The following is a 22,522-nucleotide window of genomic DNA, read 5'->3' as shown; positions in this document are numbered from 1 at the left end:
TTCTAGTAACGGGATAATTCCCAAACTTTATTGTCTTGCATGGACTTATACTCATCCTTCATTGCTTTAATCCACTTTTCCGAATTGGAATCTTGCATGGCTTAACGGAAGTTGATTGGATCATATTCTATTATACCATTAGTTTCCTCATGTTCTTGGAGAAAGAATATGTAATCATCCGGAATAGCATTTCTCCTTTCTCTAGTGGATGTCCGCAAAGGTATTGGTTCTTGTAACACTTGTTCTTGAGGATTTTGAGTTTGTCCTTCATGAATTACCAAATCATCTTGAGTAGGAAGAAAGTCAACAATGTCTTGTGGAGGTTCCATACTTGCTTTACCAAAAGCAACTGTATAAATTGGTTCTGGAATTGTTAGCGATTCTTCCTCTAAAACAAAGTCTCTAACCTTATTCTTCCCCCCAAACTCAATTTTCTCAAAGATTGTGGTTGTTCTCGTCTCAAAAATTGAATTGAATTTGGGATTGTAAAATTTGTAGCCCCTAGATCATTCAGAATGGACAATAAAGTAACTGCTCACTGTTCGGGAGTCCAATTTCTTTTCATTTGGCCTATAAGGCCTTGCCTCAGCTGGACATCCCCACACATGAAAATGTTTCAGACTAGGCTTTCACCCAGTCCAAAGTTCATAAGGTGTTATGGAAGTTGTTTTTGTTGGTACTTTATTTAGAATATAAGCTGCAGTCTTTAGTGTATCTCCCCATAGTGACTCTGACAAGGTAGAATGACAAATTATACTCTTTACCATATCCTTAAGAGTTCGGTTCCATCTTTCAGCAACATCGTTCATGCTAGGTGATCTTGGTATGGTGTATTGTAGGCCGATTCCATATTCCTCTAGGTATTTGGCAAAAAGCCTTGGACGTTGTTCACCTGAACCATCATATCTATAATATTCATCGCCACTGTCAGATTTGACTTTCTTAATTCTTTTGTTGAGTTGATTCTTACCTTCGGCCTTAAACAATTTGAACACATCCAATGGTTGAGACTTTTCATGTATAAGAAATATGTATCCATATCTAGAATAATCGTCTATGAATGATATGAAATATTGTTGGCCATTCCAAGAAGGTGTCGAAAATAGTCCACAAGTATCGATATGTATCAATTCTAAGACATCTATAACTATATATGCACTAAATTTCTTTGGTTTGGTTTGTTTTCCTTTAACGCATTTAACATAAACATCAAAGTTCGTTAAGTCAATGGAATCTAAAATTCCATCAAACATTATTCCCTTAACTCTATTTTTAGAGATGTGACCAAGGCGCTTGTGCCATAATGCTTCTGAATTTTTATTATCAATTTTACGCTTAGTACCACGTGTTTCCACATTTAAGGATTCGCCATAGGTAAATATTGTGTCTAACAAATATAGATTATCATGACTCATAAATGAATCAGTTTCAAAAATATTTGAATTAAAAGACAACATAAACATATTATTTCCAAATGAACACAAATAATCTGATTTGTCCAAGTAAGAAACTGAAATTAAATTCTGTCTAAATGACGACACAACAAAAATGTCTTTTAAATCCAAATAAAATATAGTACTCAATAATAGTCTAAAATATCCTATAACTTCCACCTCCACCGACTTGCCATCTCCCACGTAGATGTATCTTTCAACATCATTTGGCTTTCGGCAGTTCAGGCAACCCTTCATTGAAACACTGATGTTAACAATTGCTCCTAAGTCTAACCACCAAGTGTTTCTAGGTACTAAAGCTAAATTGACCTCAAAACAGACCAAAGTGAGAAATGTACCTTTCTTTGCACGCCAAGCGTGATATTTATGACATTTCTTCTTCACTTGTCTAGACGTTTTTCAAAAGAAACAATTGTCATTCTTTTTTGTTTCTTTTGTGGTGGAATACTTACAGCTTCATTCTTGGCTCATAAATTTTCTTTCTTTTTTCCCTTGTCTTTAAAGGTGCTAACAAAATAAGCACTTTTTATCTTATCATATTACATCATTTCCTCTTCTTGCATACAAAATGAAATGAGCCATTAAGAGACTATTTCTCCTTCTGACAGTTATAAGATATCTTAAATTGGCCAAACAGTGAAGGAAGAGAAAGCAATACTAAATGAGTGAGCAAATATTCAGACAACTCAAGCTTTAGTGCCTTAAGTTTTGAAACAATGTTTGACATGCTCATAATGTATTCCCTTATATTTACTTTGCCTTGATACTTCATGGAAATCAAGTTCTGAAGAAGAGTATTTGTTTCCGCCTTATCGTTTTTCTTAAAGTGCTTTTCAATCTCAGTAAGGAAATCTTTGACATTAGTTATATCTTTCGATATAGTATTCCTAAAGACATCAGGAATTCCGCACTTAATGATCATGAGACACATGCGATTGGAGCGATCTCACTTCTCATAATATTTCCTCTGTTCATAGGTGGTAGATTCCGTAGAAAAAATAGGTTGCTCTTTTCTTAATACAAGGTCTAGATCCATGCAGCCAAGAACAATTTCTATGTTCTCTTTCCAGTCCTTGAAATTCACCTCAGATTAGTAGATATTGAAGCAATTATAGCTGAAAAGGACAACAAAATTAAACATTTAAATATACTCACATAAAATAAAATAAAATTGAATTATCGATTTGTCCAAGTAAAGACATAATTCATCTCAAGATACCTAGTGCACCATCAATATTGAGTCGTTGGACACTAATATTAACTGCGAGTGGTACTCTTGTTGTAACGGTCAAATATTGATAATAAAAAACATGTCGAATAATAAACCCCTCTTTGTATTGATTTATTATTCACATGTAAGACCTCATAATTATCACATATTTACTATCACATATGTGTATGAAAATCGGTCAATCACTGACTGTCATTTGGATCAATTAATACTCGCATGGACAAACATACACACAAACCATAATTTTTGTAAAAACATTTTTCATAAGCAATTTCTATAAAAGAGGTCACTTTGACGACTTTTTCATTTGAACTACTTATTAAAGAATGTTAAATTGTTCTATAAAAAATACAATCTGTAGTCAAATTCGAACAAAATTTGATCCAAAATAAAATTAAAATTAAATTATAATAACAATAATATATATATTACTTAATAAACATGTAATATAAAATATAATACTGGAGAAAAAAAAACAATATTACAGAAAATAATATAACATGTTATGTTGGACCATGTAATATAACAAAATTGTTCCAATGTAAATGAATGTGCTAGTTGATAAATGGCAACACAGTGATAGTAGACTTTCTTTTGAAACAATTTCATTATATTAAAAAAAAAAGAAAAACATGTGCTTATAGTATACGATATTGGTAACCACTTGTTTACCGTATACAATATTGATAACAGGCAAGTAATCCATACAAAAGGTCTTTGCATAACATGACCGAAATTAGGCTTTTTCCCAAATATTACCAAATTTGTTCGGCATCCAAAATGAACAACGATCAAACATAAACTCAAACATACATGATCAACAACATGAAAATATTGATTTATACAATTGGAATATCAAATGATCCTAATTTTAAAACCCTAATATAAAAAATAAAAAATTCAAATTCAAATTGAATCAGATATGGATGACTCTGATACCAGTTGTTAGATCTATTCATAACTTTATTATTTCTATCGATATAGAAATCAAGAACATAACTCTAAAATAATCCCTATAAGTCGATAATCCATATCAGAATTCAACTAGAGAATAAAAGCGGAAGTGTGCCTGAGTTTGTCATTGTGAATCACTGAAGGTTTGCGGATATTTGATCTTTCAAATTCGTAGAGTTTCCTTATGGCTCCTTGAATCTCCTCTGATGAGGATGAAGAGAAAGTTTTTCTGATGAGCCATTTTCACTTCGTCTACAAATGAGGACCATAACCTCTATAAATAACTTTAATGTTATTTTTTAATTTTCAATATTCTAATTTGACCCCTCATCAAATTAGATATTGACTTAAGATATCTACACAATAATCTCATATTTCATGACATTTATGTTTTTAATTACATAATTAATATTAATTATACCACTGCAGTTTTAACTAATTAAATAATATTCCTATCACATACAATATTACATTTTTGACCCAAAATTTTTAACAACTATATCTTATATACAATAATTTAATATGCAATTCAATTTTACCACGTTGAAAAAAGAGTTTGACACAAGAAAACAAATAGGTATGATATGGGTCATGCATGGAGTGTTTTGTACATCTTAATAATAACTACATTATTTATGTCGTCTTAACATTAAAGCTTATTAACGGAAAAAACTGTCTAAAAAAGTTATTTGACAAATCACTAAATAATGTATAGAAACAATATCCTATTCCAATACAACCAAATTCAGCTATTTTTCCTCTCATGCTAAGTTTCAAGTACATCAAAACCGTATATCTCACCTACTTTGAGTCTCATACGTAATTCAACCTTAACCATATATTTCTATTTAAGAAATCTTAACCTCTTGTAACTCAACTGAAGCACCTTTTAAACACCCTCTACCTTGTTTGCATAAAGAGACAATTTCTTAGGAAATCATGTATCACCATAAAGCATAATATAAAAAGCAATTTCTACCAAAAAGAAAACTAACAAAAGTTGGATTTTCTAATTTCTACACATTGACATCTAATCTAGCTAGCTTAGATTTGGAAGAAATTAAACGACAAAAAGAGAAGCTAGATACATATTTTAAAGATTACTCAAAATACACAAATGGACAAATGAAAATACATGAAAAATTCTAGAGGAAGAAACAAGAGAGAAAGTTGTCCATGCAACCAATAGTTAGTACCAAAAAGGAAAGGAAAAGTTGAAAGTTGAAAGAAAAACAGATTATTGGAAGCTATCATGTCCTACTCAAAATTGAAACAACTTGCAAAAATTACAAAGGTAGATTATAGATTGTGTGAAGAGGAAGAACAAATTTGTTTTACTTTCTTTTTTGTCATTAAGAAGGGCATTTTGGTCTTTTACTTAAATCAGAGAGGAACTTCTCTAGCAATCTCTTCCAAAATACACATGAAAGACACTTTCTTTTATCATTTGGAGATATATTTTCAAACTCTAAAATTCTAAAAAAAAAATGAACAAACACGTTTTTTTAGCACGAATTAGTCATCTATAATTAATTTAATTTATACTCAAAATTATAATTTATAATCACATTTTATACATCAAATATTATTTTACATTTTAAGAATGTAGAATAAAAAGGCTTGACATGTAAACATGATTATTTGTCATTATATTCTTGTTTGGTAGATCTTTATATATAGCAACATTCAATTTATCTACATGATCCCACCTTTAAAAAAAACAATATAAAACTAAGTTTATGAGTATAATTTACACAATCACCTTAATGAATGGACATAATGACACCAATAGTATAAAATAAATCTCTAAATTTATAAACTATTTCAAGAAAAAAAGCCATATAATTACACTTTAATAAGATAACATTCTTAATACTTAAGCAAATTCAAAATTTTCAAAACAAATTGCTCCATACTCTACCTCAAATATTCACTCATAAGAATCATAACATGTCCACTACAAATACTACAAAAGGATTCAAAAAGATGTATGGAATATTCAACATTTCATACAAGAGAGAGAAGCTAACAATTCTTCCAAAAGTATATATATTGCCCACATGATAAATATAGAAAGCATGATGTAACCCTTTCAACTCATTCCTTACCCTCTAGTATCTTTTTTAACATTTTTTAGTCATACTATGCTTTAACTTCACTTCTACTCAAAATTTGCATAAAACCTTCCCTCTCTAAACCTTTTTTTCCTACAATGTCTTCATCATTCTGTTGCATTCTCTCCAATAATTCATTATAATCTTCTTTCACTCTTGTCTTCATGATCCATTCCGGAATAATGAAGATTCATAGAGGAAAAGTGCCTTTTCCTATCATTATCATCACAATTGGTTTTCTTGTTTTCATTGCTGTTTTGTATGCTGAGAGACTCAGTTTTCTCTCTTCCAAGTCCATCTTCAAGTTCAAACCTTGTCCAAGAAAGAACACCAAACCAAAACCAAGTAAGTATCTTATACTTCTATGGTAAATTTGTAACGATCAGGGTCGTCTTAAGTTTTTTGAGGTCTATGTAGGTTATTCACAGTTCAACCGTGGAAAAATAAATAGGGGCCTATTAAGCCACGGTTATAAATTTTGAGTCATTTGCAGTAGTCTAGTAGTCTGTCTTGATTACTCTCAAAGACGGTTCTGGTAATGATGTCTCTGATGCTTTGATTGTTTTAGCAGGTGAAAAGAAAGTTGATGAGGAGATTGTGAATGAAACATGGATTGATGACAGATTTGAATTTGACACAGAAGAATGCAACATTGCTAATGGAAAATGGGTTTTTAACCAATCAATAAAGCCTCTCTATACTGACATAACTTGTCCATATATAGATAGACAATTTTCTTGTGTAAAAAATGGTAGAAAGGATTTTGATTATCAACATTGGGAGTGGCAGCCAGAAGATTGTACCTTGCCAAGGTAAACTCTACAATCCAAACATGTTTGAGTTGTGATTTTTTCAAAACTTGTTTTTATGTAACTCCAACTTTTTTTTATAGTTTCAATGCAGCGTTGGCCCTTAAAAAGCTTCAAGGGAAAAGACTACTATTTGTAGGGGACTCACTACAAAGAAATCAATGGGAATCTTTTGTTTGTTTGGTAGAATGGATCATACCAGAAAAGATGAAATCTATGAAAAGAGGGATTGTTCATTCAGTCTTCAAAGCCAAGGTATTTGATGCATACTAGTATTCAATAATCTAACCGTTTCATGGTTGAACCGACTAAACTATGATACAGAGGTCTCACCGGTTCGATCTCTAGTCTGATTTTTAAAACACTGATGCTTATAGTTGGATGTGTTTTCACAGGAATACAATGCTACTGTAGAATTCTATTGGGCTCCATATCTGGTTGAGTCCAACACTGACATAAACATCATTGGAGATACAAAGAAAAGGATCATAAAAGTGGATGCTATCAAAGAGAGAGCCAAAAATTGGACAGGAGTGGATATCCTTGTTTTCAATACCTATGTATGGTGGATGAGTGGTGCCACCATTAAATCATTGTAAGCAACATAATCTATATCATTATTCATATTTTATTGTTCATGATCATGGTTTTAAATTGCGGTTCCAGTTGCAGACACCTCTAAAACCATCCTATTGCTGCTGCAGACCGCAATTTAAAACCACTGTTGATCTTTACTCTTAAACCGAAGGGACGAAAATGATTTCTAACATAAGGTTTATAAATTTCAGATGGGGTTCATTTGGCAATGGATACGAAGGATACGAAGAATTCGACACACCGGTCGCTTACAAATTAGCTTTGAAGACATGGGCTAATTGGGTTGATTCAACTATCAATCCAAACAAAACCAAAGTTTTTTTCACAACAATGTCACCTACACACACAAGGTCATGAACTTTTTAGTTTTTAGTCCCTATAATATACACTTATTTTGGTTTTAGTCCTTAAAAATATCATTTGGATGATCAAGATCCTAACAACTCAAATGTTTCAATTCTCAGAAGCCAAGATTGGGGAAACATGAAAGACGAAAAATGCTTCAACGAGACGAAACCAGTGAAAAAAAAGAAGCATTGGGGAACTGGTTCCGATAAACGGATAATGAGCGTGGTTGCGAAAGTTGCAAAGAAAATGAAAGTTCCTGTGACATTCATCAACATAACACAGATATCAGAATACAGAATTGATGGTCATTCCAATGTGTACACTGAAACCGGAGGAAAATTGTTAACCGAAGAAGAAAGGACTAATCCGCAAAATGCAGATTGTATACATTGGTGTTTGCCGGGAGTTCCTGATACATGGAATCAAATACTTTTGGCAATGTTGTAACACAATATATGATGCACAAAAATCATATGATGTTTTTTTTACTTTGTTTTTTGTTTTTCCTTTGTGACATGAAGATGTCCATTGGTTTGTTTGTGTACATTAATATTTTAATTCACTATCATTTGTGTGAGATATATAACAATTTTTTATTTGCAAATCAATGGTTAATTATGTTTTTGCATGTGAGAGAAGTGTGTTGGTGGAAATTTTAAAGGCTTGCTACACTCATCTTACCTTTAGAAGTCCGTATTTGCCATTTGAAGTGTGAAGTGGGGATGGTGCAATGGATACTAGTCAAGATCATCGCCCTTAAGCTGAGAAACTATGATCGTGTGGGTGATGATGATTTGGCTATTATGTGGCTCATTATGAATCAGGTTAAGGTAAATTGCTGCTTGATTGGGTGTATTTTGTCCTCCATTGGTGTTCACAATGCTGAAAGTTAGGTAATTAGTCCTAAGGTTGCAAAAGGGTTTTTGCTGAGAGTTGGGCACCATATGTGATACTTTTAGGAGTCAGGTAATAAATGGTTTTGCAAATTACTTGCAGATGTGTGATGAGGTCAGGGTCTATGACACAAATAATTTCGAGGAGGGAGAAGGAGAGGATGAGATTGATGAGGTTGAAGCTGTGTTAGACACAACGGATGGTGATGGTGGTGATGAAGAGGCTTTGTTTGTTGGAGATCGGTGAAGATAAGGGTCGACTATGATCTTTTAAGTATAGTGTTTTTTGACGGCTGAGACTACTATTCATGTCTTACCACACCCTTTAAATTGTCAATCGTTTATCTTATTTAGGATAGTCATTTCTCAGATATTCATTTTCATTCTCACATCATTTTTCATTCACATGTTGATTTAAGTGTTTGAGTATTAACTTTGTAGGTCAACCTCCTATCCACCACATCAGAAGCCTAGGACCACTATAGCAAGCTTTACCTCCTTGTTTATCGATCAACTATGGTCCTACTACGGAACGTTGGTGCCGCCTGTGAGAAACGACTTCTACTTCCTACGAAATTCCATAATCAGATCTCCTCAGTTAGAAGTTCAGATCTCCGCTCTCAATCATGTTTTCCAAATTCAACCTCCTCCCAAACAGATCTCCTTCGAATCCATAGACAATGGTAGCTTCCAAAGCTAGTTATTCCTCCGTTCAACAGCGAGTTGTCCTTGTTGCTTAAGCGGCCAAAGATCCACCACCTCCACCTCAAAAAGTAGATGATCAAGTCTTGGTAACATCAATGTTTGTTCCTTCGCCGTAAGATCCTATCCAACCTAGGGAAAGTCATGGGGTATTCCAGCCCATTTCATTCCTCGGATCAGCACCACAATTTCACCAAGGCGGGCCTTCGTTTAGACCTACACCTCTACGAGCAACGCCTAGACAAGAAATGCTTCTTGACTTTTAACTAATGCGGGCTAATCCTTGTGTGAATAAAGCCAATGACATGTGCCTAACAGTGTCTATAACATGGTGCAGCATCAGAACTTCCAGGCCTTAGTGGAAAGGTTATTCAAGATTTGAGAGAACCTACACCATGCCAGTCTGAGGACCAGTACCGTGCAAGAGGCGGTTTCACAAAGGAAATAAGCCAACATCCCTGAACCAATAAAAATCTCGACGAATATGCATCGAGAAGAGATTCAAAAGTCACCAAGCAGTCGACGACACCATAGACATTGTACCCCTTCCCTTGATATCGAATGGGGAAGAGGTAGCCATACTTCTCCAGAAGTTTGTTGTCATAAAAGGAAGGAAAGATATGTAAAAGACATTCCAGTCCAAGAAAAAAGAGAAACCCCACATCCGCTCGTATCATGGATAGTAGGATTCCAAGGTCGTTGGAGAAGCCACTGAAGCTCCAAAGTTATGATGGAACCGGGGATCATGACGAGCATGGCGAGCAAGTAGATGATCTTATGGACTTCTACCACACCCACGGGGCAGTGAAGTGCAAGCTCTTTGCAAAGCTTTAACCGTCCACTTCAGCACTCAAAAAAGGAAACCTACAACCATGTCCGTGCTCAACGGGATCATGCAAGGTAAAAAAGAAACCCTCCACGGATACATATACCACTTTAACAAAGTGGTCGTCGGGGGCTCAGATGAAAGCCTGAAGTGTTGTGTCTTCGAAAAGGGATTAAGGTGGGATTGTATGTCTGAGAGAAGTTAGGGTGCAAAGAGGTACATAACCTAGAATACTTGTTGAGTAGGGTGCAACCTACATTAACTATGAGGAGAAACTCTTGGCTATGAAGACCAACCAAGGATCTGGGAACACCAGATCCATCAGACCATCCGAGATATATGTTGGTTGGCATAAAGAAGAAAGTGAGTGCATACCCCATTCTGGATTTGATGCTTATACTCCCCACAATGGTGTTCATAATGATGAAAGTAAAATAATTCGTCCTAAGGTTGCAAATGGATTTTTGTTGAGAATTGCGAACCATATGATTTACTTTCAAGACTCATGTAATAAATGGTTTTGCATAATACTTGCATATGTGTTATAAGGTCAAGGTCTATGATATAAATGATTTCAAAGAGGAAGAAGAAGAAGAAGATATTGATGAGGTTCAAGTTGTGTTGGACGCAAAAGATGATGATAATGGTGATGAAGATGTTTTTTATTTAGATCGATGAAGTTAGGGGCCGACCATGATCTTTTAAGCATATTGTTTCTTGATGGCTGACTATAATCCATGTCTCATCTCACATTTTCAATTTCCAATTGCTTATCTTATTTAAGAAGGAAAGTGTGACATTTCTCGAGTATTCAAATTCATTTCCATTCTCACATCACTTTTCACTCACATATTGACTTGAACGTTGGAGTGTTAACCTTGTAGATCACCCTCATTCCACTACATCGGAAGTCCAGGACTACCGCAATAAGCTTTTCCTCCTTTTTTATCAATCAATTATGGTTCCACTATGGAACACTGGTGCCATCTGTAGGAAACAACTTTTGTTTTCTACGAATTTCTACAATCATATATCCTCAGTTAGAAGTTCAAATCTCCTTTCTCTATTTTTTTTTTCAAATTCAACCTCCTTCTAAACATATCCCCTTCGAATCCATCGACAATGGTAGCTTCCAAAGCTACTCGCTCCTCCATTCAACGAACAGTTGTCATTGCTGCTGAAACAACACAAAAATTCACTACCTCCACATCAAAGAGTAGATGATCAAGTTTTAGTAACATCTTTTTCAGTTCCTGGATAGTAGTAAGCCACCAATTCAGATCTTGAAATTGTAAAAGTTTGTCAATTTAAAATCTCAAATTTAAGAGACATGAAATATATCTCTAGAGTGTCAAAATTAGTCATACTTGGTGGAGTAAACCACCCATTTGGATCCTCAAATCGTAAAGGTTTGTCAATATAGGATCCCAAATTTATGAGACATAAAATATATATTTCAAATTATCAAACTTCATTCAAGTTGCTCCTTCTATAAAACTATTCTATAACAACCTATGATGTATCAAGTTTAGTGTCACGGTGGCTTGTGTACTTGTATTCCACGTGAGAGGGAGCAAAATATTGTATTTTGATAACTGTTAAAATTTGATTTTAATAATTTAATTTCATATTTATAGTCAAGCCATAGTCTCTAATGTTTCCTTTCCCATAAAAATATTTTTCTCTCTTCCTTATTTTTTTTTTCATCTTCGGTGGATGATTAAGAATGATAATAAACTAGACCGGAATATAGAGGTCTATATAGATTTATAGTCTGACCTTTTTAAATTTAGCGTGACCTGATATGTTTAATTAAAATGTCAGACTTAAACTTTTTAAAAAGTCTATTTAATTAAATATGCTATACTTAGTCTAATAGAAAGTCATGGAACTAGATAGGTTGACCTATATACGCATGTCTATTAAAAAACAGGCCAAATAATATATAAAAGGTTGTGAAGTTTATTTGAAAATAGGTTTAAAAATGAATATTTGAAAGCCTTAATATGAAATAGACTTTTAAATCTAATATAAAGTCAGGTCGGACTTTTAAAAAAGTCATGTCTAACAAGAAAAAACATATAATAGACCATAGACCAGACTTAAACTTAAAACTTTATTGTAGGTTAGACTCAGACCTTCTAAAGACTACCATATTCTAGCCTATTCCCACCCTATATATGACTATGTTACTAAATCTCTAATGTTTTCTCTCTAATCATCATTTCTTATTCTTTATCATCATCAACTCTTTGTCTCGCGTTTGTATATTTGTTCAACATCATCTTATTAAATGATGATGAATACAATGGACAATAACAATTAAATGAACATATATCATGAACCCTCAACAATTTAGAAAGCATTTTCCCTGCTTGTTAAAAAATTTCAAGGAGCATTTTACACGAATGCTTGAAACTTATGAAGGGAATGAAAGGACTTGTTGATTTTGGATGTGTTTTGGATGCTACTTTATGATGATGCATTTTGAATAAACCCTCCAAACTTGATGATGTATCATGGTGATAATTTATAATAGTCGGTGGTTTTAATGTTAATAGTATTGCATGATTGCTTTCTTTCATGGTGTCTTATGGGTCAAGATTCTCTTTATTTCCTTTCTTCTTTATTTTGTTCAGTATTAAAATTTTGAAAATATAAATGTAATAAAGTGATATTTGATTGATCTATTTATTTTTTATACACTTCAAATATATTAAAAAAATTACGGTAACGAAGATGGAAAATGGAGAGGATCTTAACTCGTGTCTCGACGGAATGATTTAAAAAAAAAGGCAAATGCTATCTTATGCCCTTGGGGCACAAGTTAAGGAAGAATAAATGACTAAAGATTCCACCTACTTTATTTTGGAACATGTAATAATTAAATACAGTAATTATTACCGGTATTAAAAAAATATATGACAAAACTACCCTCACATTTTATATATCAGCTAGACTTTTTATCTTCTCAAATATTTCACGCTTCTTGCATTATTTTTCTTCTCACAGAAAAAAGGTGAAATCTTCTCAAATATGGCAATTTAAGAACTGAAATCTTCTCAAGTATGACAATTTAAGAATTTTCCTTATTCAGGTATGTCATATATTGATTTTTTGTTTTGTTATTTTATGATTTCAATTTTTTTTTAAATAACTTTCCATAGTCATATGTGAATAACCTTTTTTGTTCTTTTTACTTTTGGAAGATAAATACAAAATGGAAAGTGTGGACAACAATAGAATAAATTTGGATTTGAGTTTGAATATTGAATATTCAGTAGAAGAAGTTTCTTCAAAAAATGGTTCTTCTGAAATTATTGTTGGTCGTAATATTATAGACGAAGTTGAAGAAATTGGAATTTCTGAGAAAGAAAATATTGTGATTTCTAGTCAAAATATTGAGATAAATGGATTTTTACAAGAAAGTAGTGAGGGTGACACTTCTAAGGAGTCAAACATTGTTCCTTTTGTTGGTCAAATTTTTCTTAGTGAGGAAGAAGCATTTATTTTTTATAAGAGATATGCATATCAACACAGGTTCTCAGTTAGAAAAGGTAGATTCATCAAACAAAATAGAATTGTGAGTAGGCGTGATTTCTTTTGCCATCGTGAAGGTAGAACTTCCTTGAAAATCATAGAACGATCGAAAGAACAAAGAAATAGAGAATCAACTAGGTGTGAATGTAAAGCTCATTTGCGAATTTCTTTGCAAAAAACTCATGATATGTTTCCAAGTGAGTGGCGAGTTACAACATTTATTGTTGATAATAATCATACTTTGTTAACTCAATCAGAAGTGCGGTTCTTACCAGTTAATCGAATTATCTCAGATGATTATTCTGAACGAATTTTCTTGTTAAAGGAAGGTGGACTTTCAGTTAGACAATTAATGCGTATCATAGAGCTAGAAAAAAATGTGGAGCATGGTTATCTTCCATTTATTGAAAAGGATGTTCGTAATCTGTTTTTGAAAGCCAAGAAAAAAGTTGAAATAACTGATGTTGTTGATCTTCTTAAGTATTGTGAGGATGTAAAGAAGAGTTGCTCTAAATTTCAGTATGCATATACACTTGACGAAGAAAGAAGGTTAGAGCATATATTTTGGTCTCATGCTTATTGTTTTGATTGGTACCAAGAATATGGCGATGTTGTTGTGTTTAATACTACATATAAGGTATATTCTTATGAAATGTCATTTGGAATTTTTGTGGGTATGAATAGTCATGGGAAGACTATACTTTTTGGATGTGCACTCTTACGAAATGAAAAAACTTCTGCATTTCGTTGGTTGATGAAGGTAACTTCTAAGCTTAATTTCATAATTTTTCTTATATTATTTGTTATTGTATCATTTTTTTTAATTACATAATCTTTTTGTAGACTTTTATATCTTTGATGAAGAAGCCACCAAAGACTATATTAACAGATCAAGATCCATGGATGAAAGAAGCAATTTCAAAAGAGTTTCCATCAACAAAACACAGTTTTTGCATATGGCACATCACTTTCAAGTTTAGTTGTTGGTTTAATGCTATACTCCGAGACAAATATCCAAAATGGTATTCTTTTTTATGGCTTGTATAAGTTGGAGACACGTGAAGAATTTGAACATCACTGACCAAAAGTTGTTGCTAAGTATAACTTGCAATCAAATAAACATGTGAAAGGATTGTATGAAATTAAAAGTTATTGGACACTTGCTTATCTTCGTGACTATTTCTTTGGTGGAATGACAACCACAGGTAGATCAGAGAGTATTAATGCATTTATCAAAAGATTCATAAATTCCCATACAACTTTAAGTGATTTTACAAAGCAGGTATCTTCTGATTTCTAAAATATCATCATTGTTATAATCTTATACAACTATGTTTTGATTAACTTAAATTAATTTCAGGTTGATTTAGCAATCAATGATATTAAGCAAAAAGAAGAGCATGAAGCTATGTTAGAAAAATGCAAAAGATTGAACATGAAGCTGATATCACCTTTGCAAGAGCAAAATCATAGTCTTCTCACATGTTTTACTTTTCAAAAGTTTCAAGAGGAGTTTGAAAGTTCCATCCAATATTCAATTCATCACCAAAATGGTAATGTGTTTGTGTTGCGGTAGTATAAAGATACTAATAATAGAAAACACATGGTCTTTTGGGATGGTAAAATAGCTACATGTAGCTTTAAGCACTTTGAGTTTTGGGGATATTATGTCGACACATTCTCAGTATTTTTCTTCATAAAGATTTTCATGAAATTCCTTCTAATTACTTGCCATCGCGATGACGACTTCAAGTATCACATGAGGATGAGGAAGTAAATCCTCAACCAATTAATGTTGTGTTTGAGGACCAAATAATATGTTACAACAATGAAGCTCATGCGAATGATATTGTTCAATGCTCTTCGATTTCCAAAACAAAAGGTCGTCCTAAAAGAAGACGTCTTAAAGGTGGAAAAGAGCTTTCACATACGATGAATACTTGTGGATTATGCAAAGACATAGGACATAATATTGCAACATGTCCTCTAAAAAAAAGATTAAATTTTCTGCTCACATTAAAAACAAGAAGCAGAAAATATGTCAAGATGCAAATTTAAATCCAGTTTTTCTACCAAAAATTTAGGTATATATATTTTTTTATACTTTTATATTTTTTTTGTTTTTTTATATTTTTAATTTGTTAACTAAAATTATATTTTTTTGTTTTTATTTTTATAACAGGAAGAAATTGATGATATATGTATGAAGAACATCAAAGTTCTTATTATTTTTTATTTGGGTAATTTAAAAAAAAAATTGTATTTGGATGATATATTTGAAACAGTAATTTATTTTGCTACATTATTGTACTTTTAAAGCATTTTAATTTTATATTAAAAAACTTTCAGCATAACTCTTGCAGTAATATATTATTGTAATTTAAAGCAAATCAATTTTAAGTTAACTCAAAAATGAAAAAAAAAATTGTCTTAATCTTTAATGATTCTAAACATTCTCATTAAATTTTAATTGAAAATATAAAAAACTGTATATTAAAGGGTAATTTTGTCCTAATCATTTTTAATAAATATAAATTTTAATATTTTAATTACTATAATTAGTTATCACATGTTTAAAAATAAAATAGATGAAATTAACTATCATTAATTACACCTTAACATGTGCCCTTGGGGCACATTAAAAATAACATTTATTATATGGTTGGTCATAACTTTGTTGTCTTATGTTACAATATGAATGCATATTTAATTATATGTGACTTTATGATATGCTTAAATATTCAAATACACACATTTCTATAAATAAATATTTTAACTCCAAATTCATTTATTAAATTGTCAACTTTATCTTTCAACCAACTTGTTTTTTTGTACTTATTTCCTTAGCATCTTTATCTTTCAATTTGTTTTTAAGTAAAAACTAAATACATTTTCCGTCTCTTATCTTTACTTTGGGGTTCATTATGATCACTTAATTTTTAAAAATATTTTTTTATCCCTTATTTCTTCAAACAATATCGCATTTGTTCTTTCTATTAGCTTTGTTAGTCAAAGTCAAATTTAATAGTCATATCATGTACATTTGGCGTTGACGTGGAGATTAGATTTTTAAAACAAAACGTTACATGTATGATTGGTTAAAAGGAAAGGCTTGGTTTCTCATTTTCATTTTTCCATCCACCGAACCCTAACAAATGAATAGCTCATGGAGAAGATGATGAAAGTGTTGGAGATAAGGAATGTGTAGGCAAAATCGAAGGTGAGAAAAACATTTAATGGGGAACATTGGTGCAAAGACGCATTTGAAGATTCAATTTTTAAATTGGTTAGTAATTTGTATCCCATTTCTAATTTAGATTTTAGGGTTTTTTCATGTTCAAATGTTATTAGGATTTTTCATTTTTCAACTATTATCTCTTTTAGGTTTTAGGATTTTTTTATTTTCAATTGTTTAGTGTTTTTAGGTTTTATGTTTTTTTGTTTTTAGTTTTAGGTTTTAGTGTTTATGCATAGCTCTAGGTTAAGTTTTAGTCTTAGGTTTCAGGGTTATCCTGATTTTTTGCCTCCTTTTTTAATTATAATTTTGTTGGACATAGGTAGTAATGGAAGAAGATTTGTTTTTGTTGATTAATCATGGTGGTTCATTTTTGGATAATGAACTAACTGTATATGAAATAGGAACAATTACTGAAGTAAAAATTGATTTTGACAAGTGGAGTTATTTTGAGTTGGTAGGTATAGTGAAATAACTAAGTTATAGAGAAATAGATAAAATATGGAGCAAGGAATCAACATTTGGGATGAATATTTTGACTGATGATAAAGGTGCATTAATATATTGCAACTCTTTGTAAGGTGCATTTGAGTGTTGATATTTATATACAACATGATGTGTCTGAGCCTAGTTTTTATGAGGGCCCTTTTAAGGAAGAAGAATCAAATCCTAAGGATATTATAAATATTGAGGAGGAAGAAGATTGACTTGTTAAACTTTATGAAGAAGTAGTTAGAAATGATTGTGATATGCATGGTGGTGAGGTTCATGATGGTGAGGGATAATATGGTGATGTGCATGATGGTGGTATTCATGACGATAAGGGATAATATTATGATGTGCAGGATGGTGATGTTTAGGAAGTCGAGCGACAACATGACAATGTTCAAGATGGTGAGGAACGATATGGTAAGGTGCATGATGGGTTAGACACTCATGAAGGTAGTGCATGTGTGATGAATGAGGGTGGCATGGTTGGTTTTATAAGTTATAATGATAATGAAGATGCGATTTTTGAGTATGATATTGCATTGGAAATTGCATTTAATGACTATGATGATAGTGATGATTTTGTGGATGAGGAAATGGACACTCTAATTGACTATGACAATGCTCAAGAGGGTACTAGCAATAAAAAGAAACACAAATGGGAATAACACAAGGAGGGAGTTAATGAGATTGAAAATGAGGGTAATATAATTTTTCATTGTTAAAGAGGATACAAAGGAGAGATGGACATGGTTTTTGGAACTTCTAATTGATAAACTTGCAGGTATGAATGTGTGTCTTTCCTACATTTTCATTTATGATCATCAAAAGGTATACTATATTGCAAGTTTTCATTCATTTATTTTATTTATACTGTATTTTATTTGTAATTGTATTCATGTATCTTATGTTGTAATGTATATTGTATAGCATAGTCTATTCCCTACTATGGATGAGATTTTACCCGGTGTTGAACAAAGTTTTCATGTGAGGAAATGGATACTCTAATTGACTATGATAATGTTTAAGAGCGTACTAGCAATAAAAAGAAATACAAGTGGGAATAACACAAGAAGGAAGTTAATAAGAGTGAAAACGAGGGTAATAGAATTTGTTGTTGTTAACTTGTATGTCGGAATGTCTGTATTTTCTATACTTTTATTTATGATAATCAAAAGGTATGTTATATCGTAAGTTTTCGTTCATTTATTTTATTTATATTCTATTTTATTTGTAATTGTATTCATGTATTTTGTGTTGTACTGTATATTATATTACAAAGTCTATTTTCTACTATGGATGAGATTTTACCTGGTGTTGAACAAAGTTTTCGTGTGAGGCACTTGTATAATAATTTTATGAAGAAGTTTCTTGGAAAGTTGTTGAAAGAAATCATATGGAAGGATGTAAAACCAACTTACCCACAAGCACGAGAAAGAGAAGTGAAAGAGTGGTGAATGAAGAGGCTTTTTAACATATGATGAAGACTCCACCCAAGTTTTGGAGGAAATTACAGTTTATGACACATATAAAATATGACTATGTTCTTAACAACATGTCAGAAGCATTTAATAGTGTGATTCTTGAATCAAGAGCTAAACCATTAGTGACTGGGAAAGTAATAGGATGAAACTTCCAAACTTATGTGATGTGGATGTTTTTTCCAACATTAAAAGGAAGATTAAGAGAACTAACACATACACCAACTTATGGATTGTAAGGTAATTGTTCAATGTTAGTTCTTCATTTTTTAATTTTGACTCATTAGGTCATGTAAACTGATAAAGTTTAATATGTTGTAGCATGTAATTGAGCACATATTTGAGGTCAGAAACATTGAAATTTCAAGAGAAAAGTTTTTAGTCAACTTGAAGGAACGTGTATGCTTATGTAGAAAATGGGAGCTCTCAACCCTGACATGTGTTCATGCAATAACACCAATGAAAAGTATGAACCTTAAGGTAGATTACTACATCCCTAAAATATACACACACAAAAATCAGATATTAGGAAACATTACATATGAATTTAACTGATACATACTAACATTTGAATTATGTATCAGTTAGGTGTTTTTTTAGTGTATATGAATAAGCTATGTGCTTTTTAAATGTTTATGAACAAATTTATGTTATGTTGCAAATTATGTTTCAATTTTGGAAGATTTTATTCGTTTTTGTTTTCAGTATTTTAATATTCAAGCTCTATTAAACTCAAATGTAAGTATGTATCAGTTAAATACGGTTGTAATGTTACTCACACTACTACATAAAATACATATAATAACGGTTGCACGTTTGTTATTAGATAGTGTATGATTTTATGTATGTTGATTTTCACAACGGGCATGTGATTGTGGTTATAAGCTAGGTTGCATGCTACATATCACAACGGCTATATTAAACAAGCGTTATGATATATATTTAGGTTGCAGCAAGAATAGTTTATTTGGAATATAATTAACATTTCACCATGGTTACAGAAGATAACCGTTGTGGAAAGTACCCTGAGTTTATTATAAAATATATAAATTATTTATTTTCCCCCACACCTCACTAAACATATACAACCATTAAAGTTGACGTGGAAGATAATAATTTGAAAAATTAAATTATTCTTGAAAAACAACTTAAACGAACAATTGTTTTTTAAATTGCATTCATACCGTAATCTGTCTCTTGCTACTTAACATGTAGTATTTGATTCAATTTCCTGAATTATCAAAGCAAGGGTGTATTCCTAGTTTATTTTACAAAGCATCAATATGTTGACTAATTTGGAATCATCACCATCACTATTATCAATATTATTTTAATCAATGATGAAGATTATTATGATGGCAACAATGAAGGTGATTCAATTTCTCAATAAATTTGATGTTTTGCAATATAAATTAATAGAGAACGAACCATTACTTTGAAGAACTTGGGGGCAATAAACTAAGTTCTACGTGTTAAAGAGAGATAGATGAATCACGAGATGCATGTAATTCGAAAAAAATGTTTGATCTAAGTTGCATTTCAGATATAACTTAATTTTCAAATTCTTATTTTCTAAATCACTTTAAATAAATGCATGTTCAAAGAAGGGTTAGTGAAACAAACAATCTACATACATTATAATAAACTCAACAATAACATACATCAACAATAACAACAATTATCAACAACAACAACATACAATTATCAACAATCACAACACAAATCATTTATGAACAACAAAAACAACAATGTTAACAACAAAATACATCAATATTTATCAACAAAACGACAATAATATACCTTTTATTGAAAATATTCATGGAATAATTTGAAGTTGATCTAATTTATGGTGCTATGAAGAAAAAATACAAGTCGGATGAAACTTCCAAAATAGCTTCATACTTCTTATATTTTTTTCTCCATAGCAACATAAATTAAACCATTTATGAACCACACCCATAGTATGAGTTCTCTTGAACCAGATTTTAAAATATAAATAACTTTCAAAATGTTAACCTCTTTTGAAAACATAAACTAGCATTAACATAAACGGAAACATGACTTAAAAAGGAAGTAAATCATGCCAAATGAAAAAACACTTTTTAAGAAGAACTTGTGTCATACATGGAACAAATATGAAAAATTTAAGAAAACTAATGGAAAAGATTACATTTAAGTTTGAAGAAGGTTATTGGAAAAGATTATATATATATATATATATATATATATATATATATATATATATATATATATATATATATATATATATATATATATATATATATTATCACCACGGTTATTAAAATAACCTGTGATAATATACAAGTAATATTCACAACGGTTTCTGGTATTAATCATGATGATAATTATTTTTATTTTAATATATTTACAATAGTATAACGACAACCCCTTTTTGTAACAAAAAGAAGAAAAATTGTTGGTGTAAGAATCGAAGCACGTAACCTTTAATATATCACAAATGGCTTTGTTGAAGGACCGTGATAAAATGTATTTTAATAAAATATTCAAAATTTAAGGCGAACGAATGTCAGTTATTACTACGGTGATTTCGACGGCCATAGTAATACGGTTTTACCAAAAGTATATTTTATAGTAGTGACATTGTATTCAACTGGGGAATAGTTCTATTCAATGGCGAATTAGAGTATTATTACATCTGTATTTAACTGATACATACTAACATTTGAATTTAATAGAGCTTGAATATTAAAATACTAATAACAACGAATAACAAAATCTTCCAAAATTTCTTCTACTTTATAATGTTCTTCATATCCACCTAAAGTTCTAACAATTTTTACTTTTGTTCCTCAATTGTGACCCTCTATTTTCCAAGATTATGTAGATACTTCTCATTTTCTTTTGTTAACGTATTTCAACCTCCATTTTTGCTTCAGCATAAAGTGATCATTCTCATCTTCAATTTCTTCATAGAACCAATCAAAGAACCCACACCCAATTTTGTTAGAGCCATGTGTACACTAACAAACCAAAATACAATGTTATAAACCAACTTTTTTTCTAGAATTTTCGAGAAGGGTGAATGAATTAAAGTATGGATGTTTATCTTAAATTGTGGAAATCCTCCAAAATTGATTTCCATAGTTGCTAAATGTTGTTGCCATGCGAAGAACAATAATGTCTCCACATTGACAACTAGGTCTGTTGGATGTGAATATGGAAGTAGAAAAATGGTCTAGAGGGGGGGGGGGGTGAGTATACCCAGATTAAAAAATGCAACCGTCATTTTCCAAAATCAGATTGTTATATAAAATGAGTTGCAAGCGGAAGGTTTGATGCAAAAGTGAAAATTATACATTTGAATATGATCAAGCTAACATAGTTTGTTTCACAAATATCCAAGATTAAAATAATGAAACGCTTGGTATGAATTGGTTCAATTTGTGTAGTCACGAGAAGTGTACGCAATTGATTCAATTTATGGAATTCTAATTTCAATTCATTTTCAGATTTATCAATCACAAGACTAGCTTGACTAGTTATCCAATTCCAACAAAACCTAAAGCTTTACGTAATAAATTGCTACCAATAACAAAATGATATAATACAAAGTAATTGAAAAACCTAAGCATGCAAACACTATGAATTTTAATGCAAGAGTAAGAGAGAGAGAAGATGACACCAAGATTATAGTGTTTCGGAGTTCGTCCTTGCTTAGCCTACGTGCACTCTTCAATGGTTTCCACTGGAACCTGCATAGTTCATTGTTATTTGACAAATATTTCCAAGAGTTTATACAATCATCAATTCACAATACAACTAAGAAAATAAATCTCCTAATTTGGATCTTGAATCTTCCAATGACAC

General features: G+C 31.4%; 1 protein-coding gene and 1 pseudogene across 2 annotated transcripts; both read left to right on the top strand.

The window, feature by feature from the left end:
- The first annotated feature begins 5,648 nt into the window (after positions 1-5,648).
- LOC127127440 (protein trichome birefringence-like 3) lies at positions 5,649-8,111 on the top strand. Of its 2 annotated transcripts, none has more exons than XM_051056626.1 (6): positions 5,649-6,098; positions 6,322-6,565; positions 6,646-6,817; positions 6,958-7,157; positions 7,351-7,509; positions 7,624-8,111. In XM_051056626.1, exons 1-6 carry the CDS (start codon positions 5,918-5,920, stop codon positions 7,952-7,954), a joined length of 1,287 nt encoding a protein of 428 aa, XP_050912583.1. In that variant the 5' UTR covers positions 5,649-5,917; the 3' UTR covers positions 7,955-8,111. The 2 variants fall into 2 exon arrangements, with proteins under 2 accessions (XP_050912583.1, XP_050912584.1); XM_051056627.1 differs by having other exon boundaries at positions 5,653-6,098; positions 6,325-6,565.
- Positions 8,112-8,229: 118 nt separating this feature from the next.
- On the top strand, positions 8,230-15,552 carry LOC127131101 (protein FAR1-RELATED SEQUENCE 11-like; annotated as a pseudogene).
- The last annotated feature ends 6,970 nt before the right edge of the window (positions 15,553-22,522 follow it).

Source organism: Lathyrus oleraceus, chromosome 3 (genome assembly GCF_024323335.1).
Source record: "Lathyrus oleraceus cultivar Zhongwan6 chromosome 3, CAAS_Psat_ZW6_1.0, whole genome shotgun sequence".
Classification (NCBI taxonomy): domain Eukaryota; kingdom Viridiplantae; phylum Streptophyta; class Magnoliopsida; order Fabales; family Fabaceae; genus Lathyrus; species Lathyrus oleraceus.
Note: the sequence above shows the minus strand (reverse complement) of the source record. Positions and strands in the feature narration are given on the sequence as shown.

Bases quoted from the DNA above. Each gene is read 5' to 3' on its own strand.
- LOC127127440 (XM_051056626.1), top strand. From the start codon at position 5,918: ATGATCCATTCCGGAATAATGAAGATTCATAGAGGAAAAGTGCCTTTT. The intron at 6,818-6,957 runs GTATTTGATGCA...GTGTTTTCACAG, and splicing joins ATTCAGTCTTCAAAGCCAAG to GAATACAATGCTACTGTAGA. The intron at 7,510-7,623 runs GTCATGAACTTT...TTCAATTCTCAG, and splicing joins ATGTCACCTACACACACAAG to AAGCCAAGATTGGGGAAACA.